We start from the raw sequence: 24,295 nt of genomic DNA on the forward strand, positions 1-24,295 counted from the left end.
GAGGTGCGTGCCGTGAAAATTAAACTAGACTCGCTACCAGGTTCAGAAGTACAAGTACTAAGGGACAAATTCCAGAATGTGTTTGGGAAAAACAGTGGATATAAAAAAAAAAGTTGCTTAAGTATTGGAGGTTGTGCCTGTTGGTGAAATTGACGGTGTTTGTGTTTGTGACATTTCTGTCTCTAAATATGCACGTCCGACGTCCTGTGATGTGGAAAGATCGTTTTCACAGTATAAGTCGTTGTTCAGAGATAATCGGCATGCATTTGTGATGGAGAATTTGGAGATGACCTTTGTTGTTCACTGCAATTCTCGACCAACTACTAGCACTCAAGTGTGGTTGGTGAGTACCTAGTAACATTTTTTTTTCCAAGCTAATAAGGTATTTTTGTCATATTTAAAAAAATATATTTTTTTTAGTTTTAGCAAATATTTTCGTACTTTTTAGCACATAACAAATAAATATATTTACATTTTTAGTACATAAAAATCCGCTCCCTAGTTATAATATGCACGAATGTGTATTATTTGAACAACTCCAACAATCACTTGACATAATACATGCCCGAATTATGGATATTATGGCACTTCAAACCTCAGTCCCTCAGTGGTGTAGCATGAAATTTTGAGCAGGGGAAGCTAACTCAAGTTGTCTTTCATGTAGCCTATGAGGAAACGTATTGCAAAAATATAGTCTTAAAGTAAAATAGTAGTCGATGTCAAGTCAGCAGTCCAAAGATTGGTTGGAACCTCATAAGTAACACCATCACCTCAAATGGTAGTGAAATATGATTTCATGGTTTACACATATCTCTAAGAAATAGACACATACAGGACAACCGTTGTAGGCATTGTCACAACGAGGTTGAAACTCTTGCACACGTCCTGGGATCCTGTCCACACAGCGAAGGTCTGCGAAATGCTAGACACTACCAAGTACGATCAATTATAGCCACTGCCCTTAAAGATGCCGATTACAACACCTCTGAAGAAGTACATGGTCTTTCCATCACTGGCAGTACACGGCGCATAGATATAATAGCTTTCAAGGAATCTACAAGATCTGGATTCATAATTGATCCCACTGTGCATTTCGAAACGAATGAGAAACAGCCAGCAGAAGTAGATAAGGAAAAAAAGAATATCTACAATCCTACCATTCCATATTACCTCCAAAAGTACCAGCTAGAAGAGCTTGAAGTAATCGGACTTCTGGTTGGAGCAAGAGGTACCACTACTCTCTTCATGAAAGATGTGTTAAGAGGCTTGGAATACCTACATCTATTATTCCGATTGTAACTTTAGCTGCATTGAAAGGATCAATTGCTCTCCTGAAGCATCACCTATATTCGAAATGAAACCGAGTTCATTAGCATTCTTTCCTTTTTTGTAACACTTACCTCTCTAAAACTAGGTATATTTCCACCAATCACAAAATGTATTTGCAGCTATGTACTTGTAGGAGTTTCATTGTCAAAACAAAATTAATGGTTCACTGAACTTGTAAACATTTATATGGTTAAGTACTCCTTGTCCCTTGTGGCAGCTCACGAATAGTGAGAAGATTTCTAAATTTCTCATTTTAATTTAACATTTGCTCACTCCCTGTCATATTTAGAGAAATCACAATATTAACGGTCCATAGATACAGTGTTAGTAAAATTACGTCAATCAAGGTTAAAATCTTTATCAGAAGATTATTTTTGACTACATAAATTAGTGTCAGGAACTGTTATTTCACTCATTATTTATTACATAAGCCACAATGCACACTAACACTTCAACTGAACACAACTCACGAAAGGGATAACTCGGAAGCTAAATTCTTTCCAATGCCAAAGCTAGCTTCTTGTGAGCCTTGCGACTAGGGTAGTTTAGTTAGAAAGGGATAGAAAATCTGCGGGGTGGGTTACACAGAATAATGCGTGAAAGAAACGAGTCTGTGGAGGGGAATGGAAGCTGGTGTGTGCAGGTTTCATGTTTACTGTTGCATCACAAATCATCCTGAGCTGCCTCATCACAACATTTAAAGCATAAATATAAATTGTATTAAAATTAATAAATAATTTTGTTCATAAACTGAAGGTTTATTATGGAGTTACTATCTAGGGAAGCTGAGCTTTTTAGCTTACATTGACGCTCCGCCACTGCCGTCCATATCCACTCATTAGTAATACAGAAAACCCTCGATTTAACAGACTCGATTCAAAGAATTTTGTATTGTATTGTATTTATTTACATTCCATGGTATTCATACATCACTTCACAGCTAGAATATGGAACATGTCAAACGAGAAAAAAGTCTTAATAGTGTTATGAAGTCTTAATTGCCTATAGTCACAGTCTAGTTGAAATATATATTATACAGAAGAGTTTTACAATGTAGTCTACTAGTACAACACAAAGTCATGTATTGTGGGTCCCTATCACCATGTCATGGCACATCCTCAGGTTGCGGATAGAGGAGACAGCTTCCAGATATGAAGGGTAGCTGCGAATATATTGAATAAGCAGTCGTGGACAGCCGATAAGGGATGGTCCTCCAGCTTGGGGGTTGGGCGAAGGGTTAACAACCCATCAGGAGAATCTCTCAATGAATCTTTGCTTTTGAGTCAGCTAGGAAAACTATATATTATTTTAATGTACTTCGGTACATTAACATAATATATATGATGTGCGTAAATCACTTGTGATTTAAGACGGCATTTATTCCGTTAGATACCAGCCAACCAGTCACTCATAACAAGTGCACCTCAGCACATGTGTGGACATTAGTCCTACATTCATAGACATCTATGACGTAGTGCAGAGGGCGGCCACCAGAGGGAACCCAAGAGGTGGAACTTAAACTGAGAGGATTCGACCCGACACCGGGATGGAAATCTGGTGTGGCTTAGTGAAAAGCATCGCCACATAGAGCTGAAAACCCGGGTTCAAATCCCAGTGCCAGAGAGAATTTTTCTCCTTTCCACTACTCTTTCATTGTAGGAAAACTATGTTTTGCATTTGTGTACCCAAGCAAATATATTAATTTTTGAAGTGATGTTCAATTTCGCCATCAATAAACTGGGATTAACTAATACAGCGGAACCTCGATTTTGGGTTTCTCGATTTAAGATTTACCAGCATTTTGCATTATTCTTTTGCGGTCCTGGCAGAAGTCCCTTATACACAATGTTTTTTTTTTACCCCAATTTAATGTTTCTCGATTTAGTGTTTTACCCGCATTTAAGAAATAAATTTTTTGTCCTAACAAGGCAGACTAGCTTCGAGTGTGTATTTTTCCAGCCCTAAATGTTTATATCCTTGTTTAAGATCGTTTCAGTAACAGTTCTCATCCCTCTCCTTATCTGCCACATGTACCCACGCAAGATACCTGATTTCACACGCTAGTCAGAAACCATGCGTTAATCATGTGCCACAGCGCGCGAAAATCAGTTCACAACAAGATTGAAAGTGGACAATTTTAAGGCTTCTAATGGATGGCTACTTCGCTTTAAGCAGCGACATGACATCACATACAATGTGTGTAGTGAAAGTGCAAGTGTCCCACATGAGTCAGTGGACCATTGGAAAGATGAGGTGCTTCCATGTCTCATTGAAGGCTATGATGCCAAAGATATCTTTAATGCCGATGAGTTGGGACTCTTCTACTCTCTGATGCCAGATGAAAGGAGAGACCTGCCATGGTGGGAAGAAAAGTTGTTGTTGTTGTTTTCTAATGCCAGGCATTTGACAATAAAGTCATTTGACCTCTTGCACTCCAATATTTTTCAAATATATTATCATGGCCAGCCACTGAAGCACAGATTTTGAGGTGTTCCGAATCCATTTCATGGTTTGAGTTGCACAATGGGCAGTTAGGGGACTGATATATTCCAATTCTATGTAGGTGTTTGGCCAAACAATCATGGCCTGTTGCCAATCTAAATGAAGCTACAGACGATTTTCGTGGTAAATCAGGAATTAACTGTGGATTTTGATGCAGAGAGTTCCATTTTTTTTTCCCTTAGGATTGTGTTATCAAATTTTGTTTGTTGAAGTCTAAGTATGTAGATTTAATAAATCTTTTCACAGAGTAATACGTAGATTTAGTAACAGGTCTGTAAGTAGCAGTGCTGCCCTTCTTTGCTAAAGCATCCGCATTCTCGTTTCCCAGGACTCCACAGTGGGATGGTATCCATTGGAATACAATTCTTTTATTGTGTGATATTAATTGAGAGAGCATTTTAGTTATTTCTGCTGTTTGAGATGAAGGTGTGTGGGTAGAGATGATTGATAGAATAGCTGCTTTGTAGTCTGACAATATAACTGCATTCCTAAATTTATTGATGTGGCATAGAAGATTCCTGAGACTTTCACTTATTGCAATGATTTCACCATCAAAACTTGTTGTTCCATATCCAAGAGATCTATAAAGTGAGAAGAGACAGCACGTAACACCTGCACCGACACCTTGTTCTCTGGAGATCAAGGATCCGTCGGTGTATAAATGAAGCCAGTTTTGTGGAGGGTACCTAATATTAATTGTCTCTAAAGACAATTGTTTCAGTATTTCAGTGTTTACTTCTGATTTCAGTATTTCTTCTGTTAAATTTAGATTATATTCTATATTTAATAGAGTTAAAGGGTTTGGTTAATTTGTAAGTTTTCTTGTAAATTCGGGATATTGATTGTGGGAAGAAAAGTAAGAAGAGGCTTACTGTTCTTCTCTGTACAAATGCAGATGGGTCTGAGAAGTTGAAACCCTGGTAATTGGCAAATATGAAAAACCAAGCTGTTTTAAAAATGTTCACACACTGCCATGTAGTTACAAGAACAAGACTGCCTGGACTACAAAGCAGACATCCATTCTTGATTTCTTCAAGAAGTGACAGGTAAACTTAATGCAATCGACCAGTGAACTTAATGTCGTGAAGCTCTTTAATGTACTTTTGTTCTTTTAGTTAAGGCTAGTCCATAAAAATTATATGATGAAAGAGTGATGGAACGGAGAAAAATTCTCTCCGGCGCCGGGATTTGAACCTGGGTTTTCAGCTCTACGTGCTGATGCTTTATCCACTAAGCCACGCCGGATACAACCCCGACGCCGTTTAGAATCGTCTCAGATTAAGCTCCATCTCTTGGGTTCCCTCTAGTGGCCGCCCTCTGCACTACGTCATAGATGTCTATGAACGCAGGACCGAAGTCCATACATGTGTTGAGGTGCACTCGAATGAGTGACTGGTTGGCCGGGATCCGACGGTATAGGCGCCGTCTTAAATCACAAAGTGATTTATTACGCATATCATATATATTAGAGGGAACCCAAGAGATGGAGCTTAATCTGAGACGATTCTAAACGGCGTCGGGGTTGTATCCGGCGTGGCTTAGTGGATAAAGCATCAGCACGTAGAGCTGAAAACCCGGTTCAAATCCCGGCGCCGGAGAGAATTTTTCTCCGTTCCATCACTCTTTCATCATATGATGACGCAGAATATCTGCATGAAAATATCATATGTACTTCAGTACATCAAAATATATACCATAAAAATTAGTTTTTAAATATGTTCATGTGTTTCTTTTCCAATTTTGGCAAAACCCCCATTTTGGGTTTTTCTCGATTCTGGGTATAATTTGTCCGGTTCCCTGAAAAACCCAGAATCGAGGTTTCACTGCAATGAGTTCTTGGCAATAAATCCATTAACTCTCTTGCTCTCCAATATATCTCACACATGATGATCTTAAAGGAAAGGGCTGGACATCACTGAAGATAGGCTAATTGTAATGTAGCAACCATTTAAATGTAAGCTTCATATTTTTAAAATTGTTTGTTGTTTAGTTAACTGCCTGAATTAATATTTGAGGAGAAAAATTCGCTCCGGCATCGGGGATCAAACCCGGGTTCTTGGTTCTACGTACCAAGTGCTCTGACCACTGAGCTACGCCGAATTCAATCCACAGCACAGGACCAAACCCACCTCCTTCAATGTTTCCCTTTGTGGTCTGACTCCAAGTTAGGCATATATGTTGACGTAGCCTATATGGCCAATGTCAACTGCCATTATATTAGGAGCATATTCAGTTGAGTGACTTGTTTTATGAATTTTCATGCTTGGAATTCGAACATGTGTACCATTAGAATCAGTCACCATGGCTCTGTGATTATCTCGAACAGTTGTTTCTAAAGTAGGAAGAGTATCTTGGCGTCCTTTATTAAGGTGAACGTAACTCTCCAATATTAGTTGAAGTCACTCAGCTGAGTGCACTCCTAGTATAATGGCAGTTGACATTGGACATATACGTCAACATATATGCCTAACTTGGAGCCAGGCCACAAAGGGAAACATTCAAGGAGGAGGGTTCGGTCCGGTGCTATGGATTGAATTCGGCGTAGCTCAGTGGTCAGAGCGCTTGGTACATAGAACCAAGAACCCGGGTTCGATCCCCGGTGCCGGAGCAAATTTTTCTCTTCAAATATTAATTGTCAATATTACAGATATTATTCTGTAGGACAAATTAATAATACATCTATAATATAACTATCTGAAGACAGGTTTGAACCTCACAAGTGATACCAACAAGGCACTACTTATGAGGCAACTATGCCAGATGATAATGGGGTAAGGTTCCTTTCCCCTTGCATTTTTTAAAATTATGGCTGTTATATCACCTACAAACAACAACCCTCAAACCGTTTGGAGGATCACACCTGCCATTGGTTAGTCTAAGCTGTATTAAAAAAGGAGTTCGCTATTCATGTATAACAGTCTTCAATGCACTGCCTAATTATCTTAAAGATTTGAAGAACAACGAGAAAAGGTTCAGAAAAGAATTAACCAAATTTCTACATACTCATACCTTCTACACAATTGATGAATTGTTTATGCTTGTGAATTGAATTATTCTACTTAAATGACATGTACAATTTTATATAGCTCAACTAAAATATGTTTTTATATTGACTTAATCTGTTTACTATGTATTGTATTTTTTGTTTAGCATAACTGATGAATTGTATGTGCTGTAAATTGAATAGTATACTGTATAGGTCAACTGATGAATTGTTTAAGCTTATAAATTGAATTAATCTACTTCATATGAATTGTATAGCTTAACGAAAATAAGTTTGTAAATTGAACTAATTTGATTGTATATGTTTGTATAGTTTGGCTGATGAATTGTATATGTTCTTAAAATGATTACTAGTCTGTGTAGCTCTAGTGATGAATTGTATATAGACCTACCGTAAATTGAATGGTAATATGAATAGCTCAACTGATGAATTGTTTATGATTATAAATTGAATTAATCTACTTGATATTAATTGCACAAATTTGTATAGCTTAATGAAAGTATGCTACTTTGTATTGTATATATTTGTATAGTTTTGGCCGATGAATTGTATATGCTTTAAATTGAATAGTAATCTATATAGCTCTACTGATAAATTGTTTGTGTTTGTAATTTGAAGTAGTTTGCACGATATGTATTATCAATTTCTGTATATCACAACTGGTTGAATTGTTTATGCCTTAAATTTAATTAAATTGTTTTGTATTATAATATAGCTCAACTTATGAATGATCGTTTGCGTTTGTAAATTTAATAATCTGATTGGCTATGTATTGTATACTTTTAGTAGAGCCATCGATGTAGCTCAGTCAGCAGACTCGCTGGGCTGCTGATCCGGAGCTGCGTTCGGCTTGGGTTGGATCCCCCTTTGGACTTTGGTTTCTTCGGAGGTTTTCCCCAGCCGTGGGACTGAAGCAGGATGGTCTATGGCGAGTCCTTGGCATCAACCCCTTTGATTTGATTACCCCCTTTGATTTGATTACCTGGTTGTGTTTTTCCGAGGTTTCCCCCATTGTAAAGGCAAATGCCGGGTAATATTTTGGCGAATCCTCGGACCTCATCTCATCTCACTACATCTCGCCAAAATGTAAAATAATTGTACAAAATTGTAAAAATTGTAGAAAATTACTAAATTGTAAAACTATAAAAATTTGTAAAAATTGTAATTGTAATATTGTAAAATGTTAACATGTTCCACATCTTAAAGCTTCATTGCTCATGTAAGATCTATAGAATAAAATAAATGAATGAATGAATGAATGAGCCCATATGACCTGATCGGAAGGATTGTCAGATAACTCTACTGACCATATTCCCTCTTCTCGACTTAATGGCATTTCCTTCATTTTATGGAACAGTTATATCGCTGTAACTTGGTCCCCAGAGCTTTATTTGTTAAAAAACAGGTAGCACCACGAAAAATGAGGATGACAACTCAGTAGTAGTATATAAGTAAAATAACTTCAACTGAATTATGTTAAATCAATTGTCAAGTACTATAAAATAAAAATTCAACTTACTGCACCGAATGCCCAGCAGGACCCACAATGTCCTTGATCTTTCACTGGAGTAACGGCACCTTTTTCCCGCCAGTCAATGCTGTCAGGAAGCTGGACATTTGCAGGGGGGATGAAAGTTGGCTGCCTTCGACATTGTTGCATACTTTCTTCGGGTAAATGTCTCAAACCATTTACTGCCGCTACTGCCTCTTGTAGGGGCTGAAAATATGAGATTTTCGAATCAATACCATTTCGTAACACTTGGTGGTGTATGTGCAAAAAGTATCCATGTCCAAACAGTATGATGCGTCACTTATTATAAGATTTTGATAACCCACATATTGTCGATGAATACAGTCTTGAAAAATCTCTATACTACAGAGCAAGAAATTATGTGAAGGTTACTTATGTCCCAGCCACTATAGGAACTTCGTAAAATATCTTTAAAATGCCTTGGATTTATACTATTGATTAGTAGAAATTGATGTGATCCAGTGATTATATTCAAGAAGTTTAACAAAGGCGTTAAGTTAATTTTAAACTAATATCTTTCAAAGCTATAAATAAAGATTAAATCTCTTTAAGCCTTAGTAACCAATTTACTCCTATAGAATTGCATTCTATTATCATATAAAATATGAATATAAGACCTCCAATAAATTTATTCCTTATTCTCACGTATACTTATGTTAAATATATACGGTATATGTACATGGGAATAGTAAATATTACCTAGAAATAATTTAACAACAAGTTCGTTCGAACCAGTGTCAACTGGCCGAATATCACCACTTTGTGATCACTGCAAGACCCCAGCCAACCCGCCCTAAATACGAACTTTACTTATATACGAAAATCGTCGTGCGTGAATGAAGAATACGACCATATTTCGTTAATGTAACAGTGGGTTTCGGTGTCGTCAACACAGTAATAATCAGCGTATTCCGAATCTCTTTGGACTGATGGACAACAATGACGTCATGCTGCAGTGAAATAGAAACAAAACTGCTGAAAGGTTCGATGGCTGTCATGGCAGCTATACCTACAAGTTGTTGTCTGTGCTACACTAGCAAGATTTTGCGAAATTTCCGAACTGTCATCTCGTTCAAAGAAAAGAGAGCATAAACAATTTATTTCTTGAACCAGTAGTAATAACTGGTCTGTTGACATGTTCGCTCATAAGCCATTAATAACATATTGTTTTTACGTTGTGCTCACTACAAACAATACAGCAGAACCAAAGCAGAACACACCACCATGACACAACAGTGCACGATGTCATTTGCCTGGTAATTCCCGCCCTATACAAGAACCAATCAGATTCACTGATGGTGACTGATGGACACTGCCACCACCTCTGCAAGCTGATGGAACCAGTGCGACACTGGTGGAGCATCAGTGACGTCATCATTGAAATTCGGAACACTGTGATGCCATCAGATTGCTCAGCGCTGAGATTCAGTATATGCTTAATACTACACACCTAATCAAACCTAACCTAACCTGTCACATAATATACACCTAATCTAACTTGTTACATAATACTACACGCCTGTAGTAACATTCCTCACGTTTAATATCATTTCATTTGCATGTACTGCCACTGCCTATGATTTCAAATGCATCAAATTATGATCACCATTATTCAATAAAATTATATACCGGTACGTGTAGTTACCATGTCTGAAAATTTGTTAACTGCAAGTGTGTAGCTATGAAGTCCCCTTGCATATTCTTCATTGTGTTTCTTTATTCTTTCCACATTGTCCAGATATATTCTCATGCGGAACAGTTCTTCTCGAGGACTGTATGTCTTCCCATACGCAATCTGTACAATAAGAATATAATTATTACAATGTTGTATTAACAATTTAAATTATAAATAGAACTCTTTTCTATCCAAAGACACTGAAACAACAGAACAAATCATCGATAATATATTACCAATAGTGGAATATGGCAGGCAATAATATCTAAATATACATCTACAGATAATCAGAATAATCATTTCGTTGCGATGAGGTCATGAGTAAGTTATGTCGATAGAACAATATACATTTCCAGTCACTACTACCCACAATGTTTTTTGATAATTTTAAGACTTTGTGTTTATTTCTTGTGAATGACGTACTTGTTTCAAGTTAAAACACATGGTCAAAGGTTAACTAATTGTACTAGATGGGGAATCATACTTTAGATCAGTGGTGGTTCCTCGGGGGAGGGAAGGGAGGAACGTCCTCCTCACATTTTTCTTCTTTTGAAAGTAAATACCAAATAAAATATGTGCCTTGAAATTCAAGGAAGATTCGATAATTTTTAAGTACATAGCTATAAGAAAACCTCGGTTCCTCGCTCATGTGCTGCTAGAAAACTGTGAGAAAGAAGCGGGATTGTTTGTGTGGAGAAAAGTCAATCCATTCCTCCTTTACTGCAGTTAACACACATAGACAACAGCGCACTAGCGGCCAGAGAAAGCAGCAGAGTTTTAAAGCGAGTAAATGAACGGAGAGGGAGGAGATCCTCCTCTGAATCAGCGCATGGGTGGGAAATAGAAACCGACTGGTTGTGCAGCAAGCTCGCTACTGCTGCCATCTAACGATGCTGCATTGAACCAGACTATAACACATCTAGGAGGAGGCACAATAAAACAGTTTTAACGCAACGCTATGAAAGACACCATATAAACTTTCTTTTAATTATAAATAAAAAAATATTATTCATTGCTCTTTATATAGGCTACTATTCATGGTTTGAAACTTTCAAGGATATCTGAAAGTTAAAGTCGTGTTTGTATAAAACAAAGAGGAAGTAGTTCTACGTTAGTATCGCAGATCATTTTGGCCCCTGAAATTCACTTCTATTCATTGTGTACTAGACAGCAAGTTGTCAGTTTTGTACAAATATATTTGAAATTGAAAGTAGGAGCTCCAAACTACATTATTTTTAACACAAAAAAATGGGCACCGGTAATTTTGAACAATAATGGTAGTATGACTTTACAAGAACTGATATTCTTCAAAAGCATGTGATACTGAACTTGTAAAATGTACATGTGGCAACACAGACCACGTGGGTGGGTGCAGTGTTCTCGCTTTCCTCAGATTATTTCCCATTCCCGATTACGTGTTAGTAGCTATAGTCTCTTCCAACACGTGTGATGCTGTAGTGTGCTCGAAAAATGCTGCGAGGTGAATTTCCTTGTAATTGTTAATTTGTGTAATTATTCAACAATGAATGGAAGTGAAAACATGATATATTTTGGAAAATTTAGGAAACTCAGTTTACAAGAACAGATTATTTCTATACAGAAGGGAAGGCCAACCCCAACACTACCTGGTGTTACATGTATGCATGTTGGCTAATTTGTAGCATGTTTCATCCAAGAAAGTGTCATTTCGTCCTGTTACCTTCTTTCCTCCTCTTAAGAAATACGCAGGAGCCGCCACTGCTTTAGATGGGCTCCATTTTTAGAATTTAACACTGTTTCTTGTTACTTTTAGTTTTACAATAATTGATATTTTAACTAGAATTATATGCTAATTATGTGCGTCTTAAAGAACGAAGAACATACATTCGCTGTTTCTTCTATTTATAATCATGCATACTTCTACTTGGTTACGGTACTCAATGGTCCAGGTAAAATTCGTACTCCCCATTTCAGTGAAGGGGAAGGTGCTACAGTCCGTCGTAAAAACGTTCGACTAATTGACTTACAACACAAAGTGTCAAAATCTATATTTCGAAAGTCTATACCAAGAAATCGATTCTATTTTTATTACTGTCTATATCAATAATTTGCATATTAAAAATATTTAATGAGTTCAATATACGACAGTTACTTGTAACGTAAGAAGAAATAAATACTAAAACAGGCGTACAACTGACATATTAAATTTAAGTACCGTATTTCGATCTTAATAAGCATAGGTCTACTGAACCAGTAGTAATGCGTTTCTACGTTCAGCTACACAAATTATAGTACTATGCAGTGAATTTAAGTCAGTTTCCCCGTCATCTCAGCCACCTTTTCTAAACTGTAAGTTGGATTTTCAGCACATAACGTTTGAAATAAATTCAACACCACTTCACATTGGTTTACCTTTTTATGTTTTATAACACTGCTGGAAGCCATAATGTTTGTTAAATAATTTACAAACTACGATAAAATACGGTCCTAAGCCTAAATAAAAAAAACTATGTACTTATATAAGAAATTAACACTACACTATATACACTATTTCCTATACCGATATTCACAAAACACTACGAAGTAAACTGTAAGGACGAAACAAATCTCAAACCGCTCAGGGCAAAAGATAAATGTTTTCTCCACCGCTAGTTGCTACACTGCGACATTCACACTGGGACAATCTGCACTGTGTCGCTCCCCAACATTCAAACCAACATTCGTTAATTTGATTAGTAGCCAGTTGAAAATATTATAACAATGACACTAAAATATACTGAAACAAGTCATTGTCAAACATCTGTATGGCTGCATTTTATATCCCCTAGTGTACTTTATTAAATATTTTATTTTGTTCTGTGTACAGTGTAGGGGGTGCAGGTATAAGAAGTAACAGCTACTGCTCGGTCGCTAACGGTATCTGGGGAATAGGGAGGGGGGGAAAAGAATGTCTTCGCGCCCTCTCAACTTGCAAGAAATGCCGTTTAGACACAATAGTTATTTCGGAATATCGTACCTGGTTAACATGTTTCGACCTGATATTGGTCGAAACATGTTAACCAGGTATGATAGAATTTAACACGATAAAGTCATAATACATATTCCGAAGTGATATAGTGTTAAAAGTTGTGTAATTAAGATTACAATAGTTATAAGTAGGTTGTACTTACCTTAAACATGTGCCAGTCATCTAATGCCAATTCGAATAAATTGATTCCTTGAGTAGTTGTCACAACTGCCAATAAAGTTATTATTAGACTCTTCATCTTGACCAGTTCTATAAACAAATGAAGTGTTCCATTATTGCTTACGAGTAACAGAGAATTTGTTAATTTAATGTTTTACTCAAAGCAATTAATCATGAATGTAATAAAGAGAAATACATACACTTTAAAATTGTTAAATAAGATGCTGAATGTTATGTTTTATTTAACGATGCTCGCGACTGCCGAGGTTATATCAGCGTCGCCGGTGTGCCAGAATTTTGTCCTGCAGGAATTCTTTTACATGCCAGTAAATCTACTGACATGAGCCTGTCGCACACTTAAATGCCATCGACCTTGCCTGGGATCGAACCCGCAACCTCGAGCATAGAAGGCCAGCACTATACCAACTGAGCCAACCAGGCCGACTGTTAAATAAAATTCTGAGATACTTTACCTATCCCTAGTCTAGTGACCATTTAATTTGAAAGACATTTTTATTATTATTTTACATTCAGATAAGTTGTATAAATACTTACTGGTATAATATATTTTATTATTATTTCAGTCATCAATTTAACAGTGAAGGTTTAACAACCTAGCAATTCGTGATACATGAACTAATTTAAAACACAAACTTTTCGACCATTTAATTGGTCATCTTCAGATGATTGTTTGAGTACAATAAATAATATAAATATTTTGAACACAAGGTTTAGGAGTTGTACCATGCCATATTAAACATAAAATACCGGTACATGTAATTATATAATTAATGAATGATAAACTGCATATTGAGACAAGAGTGAACGTCAATGTAGATTACATAATACAATCTCATTGGTTACTAGCCGTACCCGTGCGCTCTGCTGCACCTGTTAGAAATAAATATAAAGTAATTACATAATTAAAATAGGACGTTTGATCCAGGGAACATTCGTGTTTGATAGAAGGATAAATCATTTAATATGTTACTTAATTTAAATTGTATTTAAATAATTAGAATGCGATCATTTTGGTCCAGAGAGCAATCATTTGGTGCAATGACAATTATTCCTTTAACATGTTTCTTAATTGTTATTACATGCAACCATAGTTTAATGAAGATTGACATACCATTTAGTTTTAATGTGTATACTTTATATTATTTGCTATATGTTTCACAAGTTACTGTAATAACATTGTAGAATTATGTCCATCTAGAGAAACTACACTTTGCAATGGTGAAATAATAATTAAACAATTAATTAGCTTCCGATATTACTTCATACAAACACAGAAACATTCTCTTAGGCTATGTTTAATAGCTTTCGATTGTTGTTGTCCAAGGCCCCTTATAGACGAAGTCATTTGTTTTTATTTCAGTACAGCGCCTTAGATGGCATTATTTTAATTTTAAAACTCATTTATCTCATTAAATATCAGTCCTATCAAAATTTTGTATAGAATGAAACTTATCGGAAATTATTTTTAAAGAAACTTTTGTTATGCAACATTTTTCAAGAAAATCAATAATAAGCGAGATATTTCGATTTATTTAATTCAGGCCCCCTTATAACCCCCCTTTTAAATAAAGTATTTTGAATGCCGTATAGTCTAAAATCTAAGTTACAACGAACTTAATTTATATTCCAATTTTCATATAAATCGGTTCAGCCATTATCGCGTGAAAAGGTAACAAACATACAGACAGACAGACAGACAGACATACAAACAAAAACTTCAAAAAAGCGATTTTCGGTTTCAGGATGGTTAATTATACATGTTAACACCAATTATTTTTGGAAAATCGTAAATTATCAGAAAAATTTTGGCTACAGATTTATTATTAGTATAGATTTTATGTTAAACACATTTTGCTCCTAGACAACATTAAGGTAATGAATCATATGAGGAGACAAAGAGGTAAGCTGAAAATAGGAAAGATTGGAGAAAACTGTGTTTACAGTGAAAGATCTGAACTTGGGCAGAACAATGAATGAATGAATGAATGAATGAATGAACGAACGAATGAATGAATGAATGAATTAATTAATTCATGTACGAGTATGTATATATATATATATATATATATATATATATATATATATATACATATATATATATATATATATATATTTGGCGCCAATAATATAAAAAATTTTTAATCAGTTACGCATAGACAGACAATTTATTTTTAGGAATACGGTACCAGAGAATGCTTCCAACCTGGCAGCATTACTAGAGATGGGAATTGATACGAGTCTGGGAGTTATTCTAAAAAGAAAAAGAAAATATTTATGTAATATCATCAGGCTTCGAGACTTTGGACCCGATACAATAAGTTTACTGTGCTTGTACTATAGGTTGTTGACTCGCTGCGGGTAGTGAAAGGTAGAGATGTGTTGAGGTAACAACGTTGCTATTTAGAATAGAGTACCGGTACAGTAGTATGGGAAACGCACACATATGGACATTCTGAAAGTAAATATACATTACACTATGACAATGTCAAAATAATGTGAAAAGCATTTATTCTCCTGTCTTTTATAAACATTTGGGTTTAATTATACACAGTGTTAATGGTGGAAATAAACATGTAGCAATTTTAATTTCTTCATTTATCCTATTGATCGTCTCTACGAAGTGCAGTTACAGTACAGAATTGCAAAGTACTACAAAATACATTTTCAGTGTCTCAAACGTAAATCTTTTTCAGTTGTCTACCAAACACAGGACGTGATAGGAGCAAAACGAAAAAACCTAACATCATTGCAGTCTCTAAGAGACAGTCCTTCATTCTTGGGTGACCCTATGTCCACTAATTTGCTGTTTATATTACACAATGCTCCATATCCGTTATTTTTACATAAAATTGATTTCCACTTCTGTTTTACACGTTCAGTAACCAGTGTACTGTACTTGTGTCTCATTAATTCTCTGCGTCATTTCCTCATCTAATTTGAGGGCTTCTGGCATCTCTTGCTCTGACTTTTCTAACCATGTAATAGTTTCAGACACAGTTTGAAAATAGGTTTGTATGAAAACCAAATTATTCATCAGAACCTTCAAATCCAGAGAGTTTTCCTTTGCGTATTTGTTGGCATTCATTCTACTGTACCCCCACCCACTGTACGCTTTACCACTATACTCAGTACGCCGTTATGCGGATTTCCCACTGAACTGCTCTATCGGGTCCGAAGTCTCGAAGCCTGAATATCACAGTCTAGTACATACAGTTACGAAGCTTTAGGTGATATTTTGCATTTCTCGTGATACAATGTTCCAAGCAGTTAGCAACTGAGAGTACTAAGAACAATGGACTGTGCAATAGTAGCGATCCTAGTGGCTAGCAACTAAAGTTCAACTGTCATTGGATGCATATTGCCTATTTATTGAGCTTCGTAACTGTATGTACTAGATTGTGGTAATATTTTGTTAAAGAATGATTCAGCAATTATGAAAAAATGTTTTTTTTTTTTTTTTTTTTTTTGTATGGAAGCCGCTAATTGGAAATCGAATTGGCTGAAAGAGCTGGAATTGGAAATAAACAGATTAGGTATAAATTGACTATGGAGAGAACTAGGGACTATAAACACGAAAACTATTGGAAAAATGGTAAAAGAGAGGACAAACGAAATTTCGAGACAAGATATTTTTCGTAATATTACGAACTTCGGATCACTAAAATATTATTGGGAAATTAAAACATTTTGGGAACAGAAAGAATATAATATTATGTTAAATTCAAGAGAAGAGAGAACAGGAATGGCATGGTGGATATTAGGTATCTGGAGGCTCAAGAATAAGACAGGAACATGAAGACAAATGTCCGTTATGGAGACTAATGGAAGACGCAATGCATATAGCTTTAAATTGTGCGGCAATGAATGGTTTGAGAAATTGTTTGGTGGATAAAAAAGTTTTGAACATAAATGCTATAGTGGCATATAAAAAAATCTGCTATCTGCATAAATTAGAAAAATTTCTTTTTAGGCTTAAAATTAGATGGGAAGAGAAAATCAAAGCTCTGAATGAAATGGGATTACAGATGTTGAGAATTCGTACCCGATATGAAGCTACGAAAAGTATTATAATTAATTTAACAAAATAATCTTTAAGTAGATTGAATATAGAAAAGAAAAAGTTGAAGTCCATGGTTTCAAATACAAGCATTCACTAGATGTATTATTATTATTATTATTATTATTATTATTATTATTATTATTATTATTATTATTATTATATGTTGATGATGAATTATACAAATTAGTTAGGAAAATAAATGACATTAGATTAACAAACGTAGAAGAATTAGTAGGCTACTATACTGTATTTTAAATAATAATAATAATAATAATAATAATAATAATAATAATAATAATAATAATAATAACAATGATGATGATAATAATAAATGTTAAACAGATACTTAGTAGGCCTATATACTTATAGGTTGCCATATGTATTGTTCACTTGTAATCATAGTGGGTGATGGCAGATTAAGAACTGGACTATATCTAATCCGTCATGACGTGAATACAGAATGATTTAATAAATAAATAAGTAAATAAATAATGAAATACATAAGTAAATAAATAAATAAATAAATAAAACATAGCCAATTTTTTATTGAAAACAATGTATTATTATTATTATTATTATTATATGTTGATGATGAACTATATAAATTAGTTAGGAAATAAAATAAATGATATTAGATTAACAAACGTAGAAAAATTAATACTAGGCTATACTGTATTTTAAATAATAATAACAATAATAATAAATGTTAAACAAATACTTAGTATATACTTGTAGGTTGCCATATGTATTGTTCATTTGTAATCATTAAATAGTGGGTGATGGCAGATTAAGAACTGGACTAGGTATGTCTAATGCGCCATGACGTGAATGCAGAATTATTTAATAAATAAATAATGAAATACATAAGTAAATAAATAAATAAAACATAGCCAATTTTTTATTGAAAACAATGTTGTATTATTATTATTATTATTATTATTATTATTATTATTATTATTATTATTATTATTATTATTATTATTGTTGTTGTTGTTGTTGTACTTGAAAAATAAAAACATCACTACAATAATTTAATTTTGAATTATTAAAATAGACATTAATCTACGCAGCATTTAACTTCACTCCAATTTGACATACAAGATCTGTCACAAAAATACAGAAATTATGCATACGAAATGAAACAATTAACTGAAGCCAATTAATTTGTACTACAAATAAACTTGTATCAAAAGTGTTTTAAGTGTTTATAGATTCAGTGAAGCTGTAAGTAGCCTTCTATGAAGGACAGACACCAGACTAACTGTTGAATATAATGTGGCTTACCTGAAATTTCTACTTCGTAGTTAAGAGGAGTTCACTGGTTTCGAAAGCACAATGCTGCCTCATACGATGAGCCCTCTCTTTAATATCAAGCTGCCATTCTCCATATCATATTTTGTGTTTACTTTTCTAGATACAGCACTTCAGACTTTGAGCTCCAATTCATAAGACATCATAAGGGGAGATGTGATACCAGTAGTATCATGTTACTGTTGTCCACATATGTTTCAACATTCCAAACACAAATAAATACAAGTACCAACAATTTTATTATTAACTGTCCTGAAAACTTCAAACTTCAATTCCAGATAAGGTTTCGAAGTAGGAATGTAGCAGTAGACGTTTATGGCTTAACCACAGCGAGTTTGAGCCCGGGTGACATATAGTTGACCCGTAAGTAATGTCATGAAATTCAGGCAGTTACCAGTACTCTTTGCGATATTTCGAAAAAATAAATTTAATAGAATTTTGCTCGCTTTAGCTTCCTTTATGGGATAGAAATTGTTTTATATGAAATATTTCATAAATGATTGATTAAATGGCAAACTTACTAGTGTTAAATTATATAACCACGTGTGGCTTACAGCTGTTTCGGTGCTCCTTCACACCATCATCAGAGTCTACTAGATTCCCGGCGTCATCTCGACTTCACTGCCTGTTGTAGGGTTGCGTTTGCGTGTTGAAAAGTGGAGTCGAATAGTGTATGTGTTCTGAAATTGATCTGTGTGTTGAGGATTTGATTAGGATGTGTTTTGGTGTGTCTGTATATTTCATATTGTTCTAGTGTGTTGAGTTTTTGTTGAAATATACAGACACACCAAAACACACCCTAATCAAATCCTCAACACACAGATCAATTTCAGAACACACACACTACTCGACTCCACTTTTCAACACGCAAACGCACTCCTACAACAGGCAGCAAAGTCGAGATGATGCCGGGGACCTAGTAGGCTCTGACGATGGTGTGAAGGAGCACCGAAACAGCTGTAAGCCACACGTGGTTATATAATTTAACACTAGTTAGTTTGCCATTTAATCAATCATTTATATTTAAGTATTAAAAGTAGTGTATGCAAGATTCAAGATGGAAACATTTCATATTGCTTTTTTGAAAAGTCATTGATTTCATTTCCAACATGCTCGATTAGTTTAAGAGAGCAGTGTATTATGATAATAAATTATTGACAGAAATTTAGCTTTGTTCTTTAAATATGCAGAAATTTGATCCAAACAAATGTAACATTATAAAATTCCTTTGCAGAACAAAAAGTTACATTTCTTCAGATCAAATTTCTGCACATTTGAAGGACAAAACTAAATTTTTTTCAATAATTTATGATCATAATGCATTGCTCTCTTAAATTGACTAACCATATTGGAAATTAAATCAATGGTTTACCAAAAACCGCTATGAAATATTCCATATAAAATGTGTGTATATGTTTTTTAAGCATTTACATCATGTTTCATTACAATTAAAGTAATACTACATGACTGGTTGAATATATATAATGATAGCTGTCCAAACCTTGGATTTAAAATATCGGCATCCTAATCAATTCAAATGAACAAAAAAGAAAATGTAAATTAATGTTAAAAAAAGAATATTCTGCGACAAGATTTGGTAGCTATCAGAATGATAAAAATGTATTGAAAATAAATAATATACATTGAATATTATAAAGATAAATAGAGATGGTGATTGATGATGTTCAATGAAGATTTTAAAATGGTTGATGCAATTGTCTGAAGAGTATTATCAGGAACCTTTAATTTTCTGAGGACCTCTATGTTTACAATTATTTTATACTAGCTGTACTCGTGCGCTCCGCTGCACTTATTGGAAATAAATATAAAGTAATTACATAATTAAAATAGAACATTGGGTCCAGGGAACATTCGGGTTTGATAGAAGAATAAATCGTTTAATATGGTACTTAATTTAAATTGTATTTAAATAACTAAAATGTATCATTTTGATCCAGAGACCACTCATTTGGTTCAAATATAATTCGTTTAACATTTTCCTAAATTAGTCTTGAATGCATCCTTTAATAAATCACTCCAAATTAAGAGAGTTAATTGTGAAGGTTAATTAGCTTCTGAGATTACTTCATACAAACACACAAAATATTCTCTGTATACTAATATTGATAAATGTCAAGGCCGCCTTAAATACACGGAGTCATTTGTTTTGATTTCATTGTAGCCATCGTCGTTGTTCCTGCAATAACTCCTATGTCATATATCGATTTTCAGATTTTTTCTCTACTAAATAACTTAATGATGCAGCAAATAATACAATCTACTATATATAATGTAATTACATTTCTTTCTTTCAAAAATGTAAGAACTCACGATCTCCTATGCACTACTGCCATAGAATGAATAAATTTGTTTTTCTTCCTACTAAAAAATTTAATATTTTGCACCTAGAAGTTACGGAACAACGACACTATAATCTGAGGTGGTGGTGGAAATGTATTGTATTGTTATTTTAAAACTCTTGTATATCCTTAAATATCAGTCCTATCAAAATTTTGCCTGGAATAAAACTTATTGGAAATCATTTTTAAAGAAACTTTTGTTATGTAACATTTTTCACAAAAATCAATAGTAAGAAGATATTTCGGTTTATTTAATTCAGGCCCCCTTATAACCCCCCTTTTAAATAAAATATTTTGAATGCTATATAGCCTAAAATCTAAGTTACAAACGAACTTAATTTATATTCCAATTTTCATCGAAATCCGTTCAGCCATTATCGCGTGAAAAGATAAACATCCAGACAGGCAGACAGACAGACTTAAATATCAGTCCTATCAAAATTTTGCATGAGATAAAACTTATCGGAAATCATTTTTAAAGAAACTTTTGTTATGTAACATTTTTCACAAAAATCAATAATAACCGAGATATTTCGGTTTATTTAATTCAGGCCCCCTTATAACCCCCCTTTTAAATAAAGTATTTTGAATGCCGTATAGCCTAAAATCTAAGTTACAACGAACTTAATTTATGTTCCAATTTTCATCGAAATCCGTTCAGCCATTATCGCGTAAAAAGGTAACAAACATACAGACAGACAGACAGACAGACAGACAGACAGACATACAAACAAAAATGTCAAAAAAGCGATTTTCGGTTTCAGGGTGGTTAATTGTATATGTTAGGACCAATTATTTTTGGAAAATCGAAAATTACCAGAAAAATTTCGGTTACAGATTTATTATTAGTATAGATAACATAGCATTCTATTTATATCCATAAGAGATTTGATATACTGTATTGTAATAAATACCTTATGCTAACTTATTATCCTATTCTACATTACTTCTTACTTTATACTAGTTCTATTTCTAATATTGTTCTAGTTTTAGCTATATTTATATTATATGTCTAGTCTACCTCGTAATTACTACATATTTGAAGTTTTACATTTTTACAATTATCAACTTAGCGTCCTTGAGTGAAAAATACTGGAGAGCGAGAGAATAAATGATCTCGTTGTCAGAAATTCAGCATTAGCAAACAACAACAACATTTTCACAATGATTCAAAGTCTATTGAATTTGCAAATTGCATGAATTTTTTACAGTACAATTTTATTATGTCCATCTTATTAATTGGTTGTTTTCCTTTCTTTCTTGTAATTTTGTTCTTGAATGTCGCTCGTTGTGGGTTCAGTTTAGGGCAGTCTTATATCAGATGTTCAATTGTCTGTTCATTTAGGTTGCAGAGACACATTGTTGATTATATAATAATTTTGAAACGGTGAAAATAGGAACTTAGTTTACCATGACCTGTTACAAGTGTGGTGAAATGGGTGTTACATGTAGGTTTGAGAGAGAGAGAGAGAGAGAAAGAGAGAGAGAGAACCATTATATTCTATTGTCTTTGGGGTTATCATTCTTAAAATCTCTTTGGAGTAATGAGGTTGTTATTCCGTACAGTTAAACTACACAAATCTACACTCCCTGAGCTATTACATGACATCTAAAACAGAAAATCTATAATTTTGGACTTGTCAAGTTTTTCCACTGTACTCTATGTAATTATTTATAACTTCATTATGCACCGAAAACTTTGGAGGTACAAAGTTGACACGAAATTTTGTCTGGGGCTACTGTTTGTACTGTGTTATCTCTGTGTGTTGAAATAGAAACAATTCTAAAATACAATAGGTCACTTCCATTAATATACAGTCCCGTTCAATACGTTATTATTACATGCTCCCGAAGTTTTACTGTAGGTACCGGTACTGTAAAGGTACATTTTTACTGCAATATCAGCACCATGTAAAATGCATAGTGTACTGACAGAATCACAAACACAAAACAACACAACACACACAATGAATGATTTTTTTTTATTGGGTTATTTTATGACGCTGTATCAACATCTAGGTTATTTAGCGTCTGAATGATATGAAGGTGATAATGCCGGTGAAACAAGTCCGAGGTCCAGCACCGAAAGTTACCCAGCATTTGCTCGTATTGGGTTGAGGGAAAACCCAGGAAAAAACCTCAACCAGGTAACTTGTCCCGACCGGGATTCGAACCCGGGCCACCTGGTTTCGCAGCCAGACGCGCTGACCGTTACTCCACAGGTGTGGACTGACAATGAATGATATATAACAATTAATAAATGAACAAGGTGGCATGTCTATTATAGGAAACTGATAGATTAATTAATATTATACACCTACATTAAGTATTGATTAATATAGTTCTGATGTGTCAATAACATGAGTGAGCTTATTTCCAGCATGCTAGAACCTAAATTTGGGAACGAATATTTATGAGTACAAGGATCACAACTGAGTCTGGATTAAAGAGATTTATGTGTTTCATTTTGATTGAAATTAGTGTGGAGAAACTCTACTCACATAGATACATTGATGGGAATGGCAGGAGGTGTGAAATGACATCACACTCCTCGAACTCTTTGCGAGCAGAAATCCAAAAGTCGCAGATTGACATGTTTCCAGATTTTATGTTCAGTGAACCGTCAATGAAACTTTTCAGCGGGATTTCTTTCAATGTTAAGATCATAAAAATTAATGGCGACGGTGTAAAATGGATTTTAATTGGGTTTTGTATTCTCTCTCAATTTTTGGAAATTATTTAAAAAACTGTACCTTGAGATTCTGCAAATACCATTTGATTATTATTATTATTATTATTATTATTATTATTATTTTAGTTGGTTATTTAACGACACTGTTACTAGGTTATTTAGCATCGATGAGATTGGAAATGGTATTTGGCGAGATGAGGCCGAGGATTCGCCATAGATTACCTGGTATTCACCTTACGTTTGGGGAAAACCTCGAAAAAACACAACCAGTGTAACTTTAGACAGACAGGCAAGCGCCTTAACCGACTGAACCATGCTGGTGGCTGATTATTATTTAAAAACAGGCAATTGAAATGGCTCTTTTCATTATAAGATCACAATAATATAATCGTAACGAACACAGCTGCAAGATGTTGAGCAAAGAATGCTACAACTACAAAATAATGATTAGTTTTGGAAAGAAGTACTTTTGAGAAATTAAAATTAAATCTTGCCACTCTGCTTGTTATTATAAATGAAATAAAGCGAGAGGGAGAATATAGCTTTCCAAAATTGCGTCATCTTACGTCCAGATCTCTTGTGGCTAACCCTGAATCTGGCCCTGATCATTCAATGTTTATAATGAAATAATATGTATAGCATTT

General features: G+C 34.4%; 1 protein-coding gene and 1 non-coding gene across 2 annotated transcripts in view; one reads left to right on the forward strand and one right to left on the reverse strand.

Annotated features, from left to right (window-relative positions):
* The window catches only part of LOC138701941 (cathepsin L-like peptidase), a 31,087-nt gene extending 12,364 nt beyond the window's left edge, over window positions 1-18,723 (reverse strand). The window contains exons 1-4 of the mRNA XM_069829310.1: window positions 18,573-18,723; window positions 13,191-13,297; window positions 10,012-10,161; window positions 8,355-8,552 (exon numbers count right to left, since the gene is read on the reverse strand). Of these exons, the coding sequence (XP_069685411.1) occupies window positions 8,355-8,552; window positions 10,012-10,161; window positions 13,191-13,286 (444 nt within the window). The 5' untranslated portion in view covers window positions 13,287-13,297; window positions 18,573-18,723. The remainder of the gene's footprint in view (window positions 1-8,354; window positions 8,553-10,011; window positions 10,162-13,190; window positions 13,298-18,572) is intronic.
* Window positions 6,367-6,439, forward strand: TRNAM-CAU (transfer RNA methionine (anticodon CAU)). Its single transcript has one exon. It is a non-coding gene; the product is annotated as a tRNA-Met (tRNA).
* Window positions 18,724-24,295: the final 5,572 nt, after the last annotated feature.

Source organism: Periplaneta americana, chromosome 6 (genome assembly GCF_040183065.1).
Source record: "Periplaneta americana isolate PAMFEO1 chromosome 6, P.americana_PAMFEO1_priV1, whole genome shotgun sequence".
In the NCBI taxonomy this organism is placed as follows: domain Eukaryota; kingdom Metazoa; phylum Arthropoda; class Insecta; order Blattodea; family Blattidae; genus Periplaneta; species Periplaneta americana.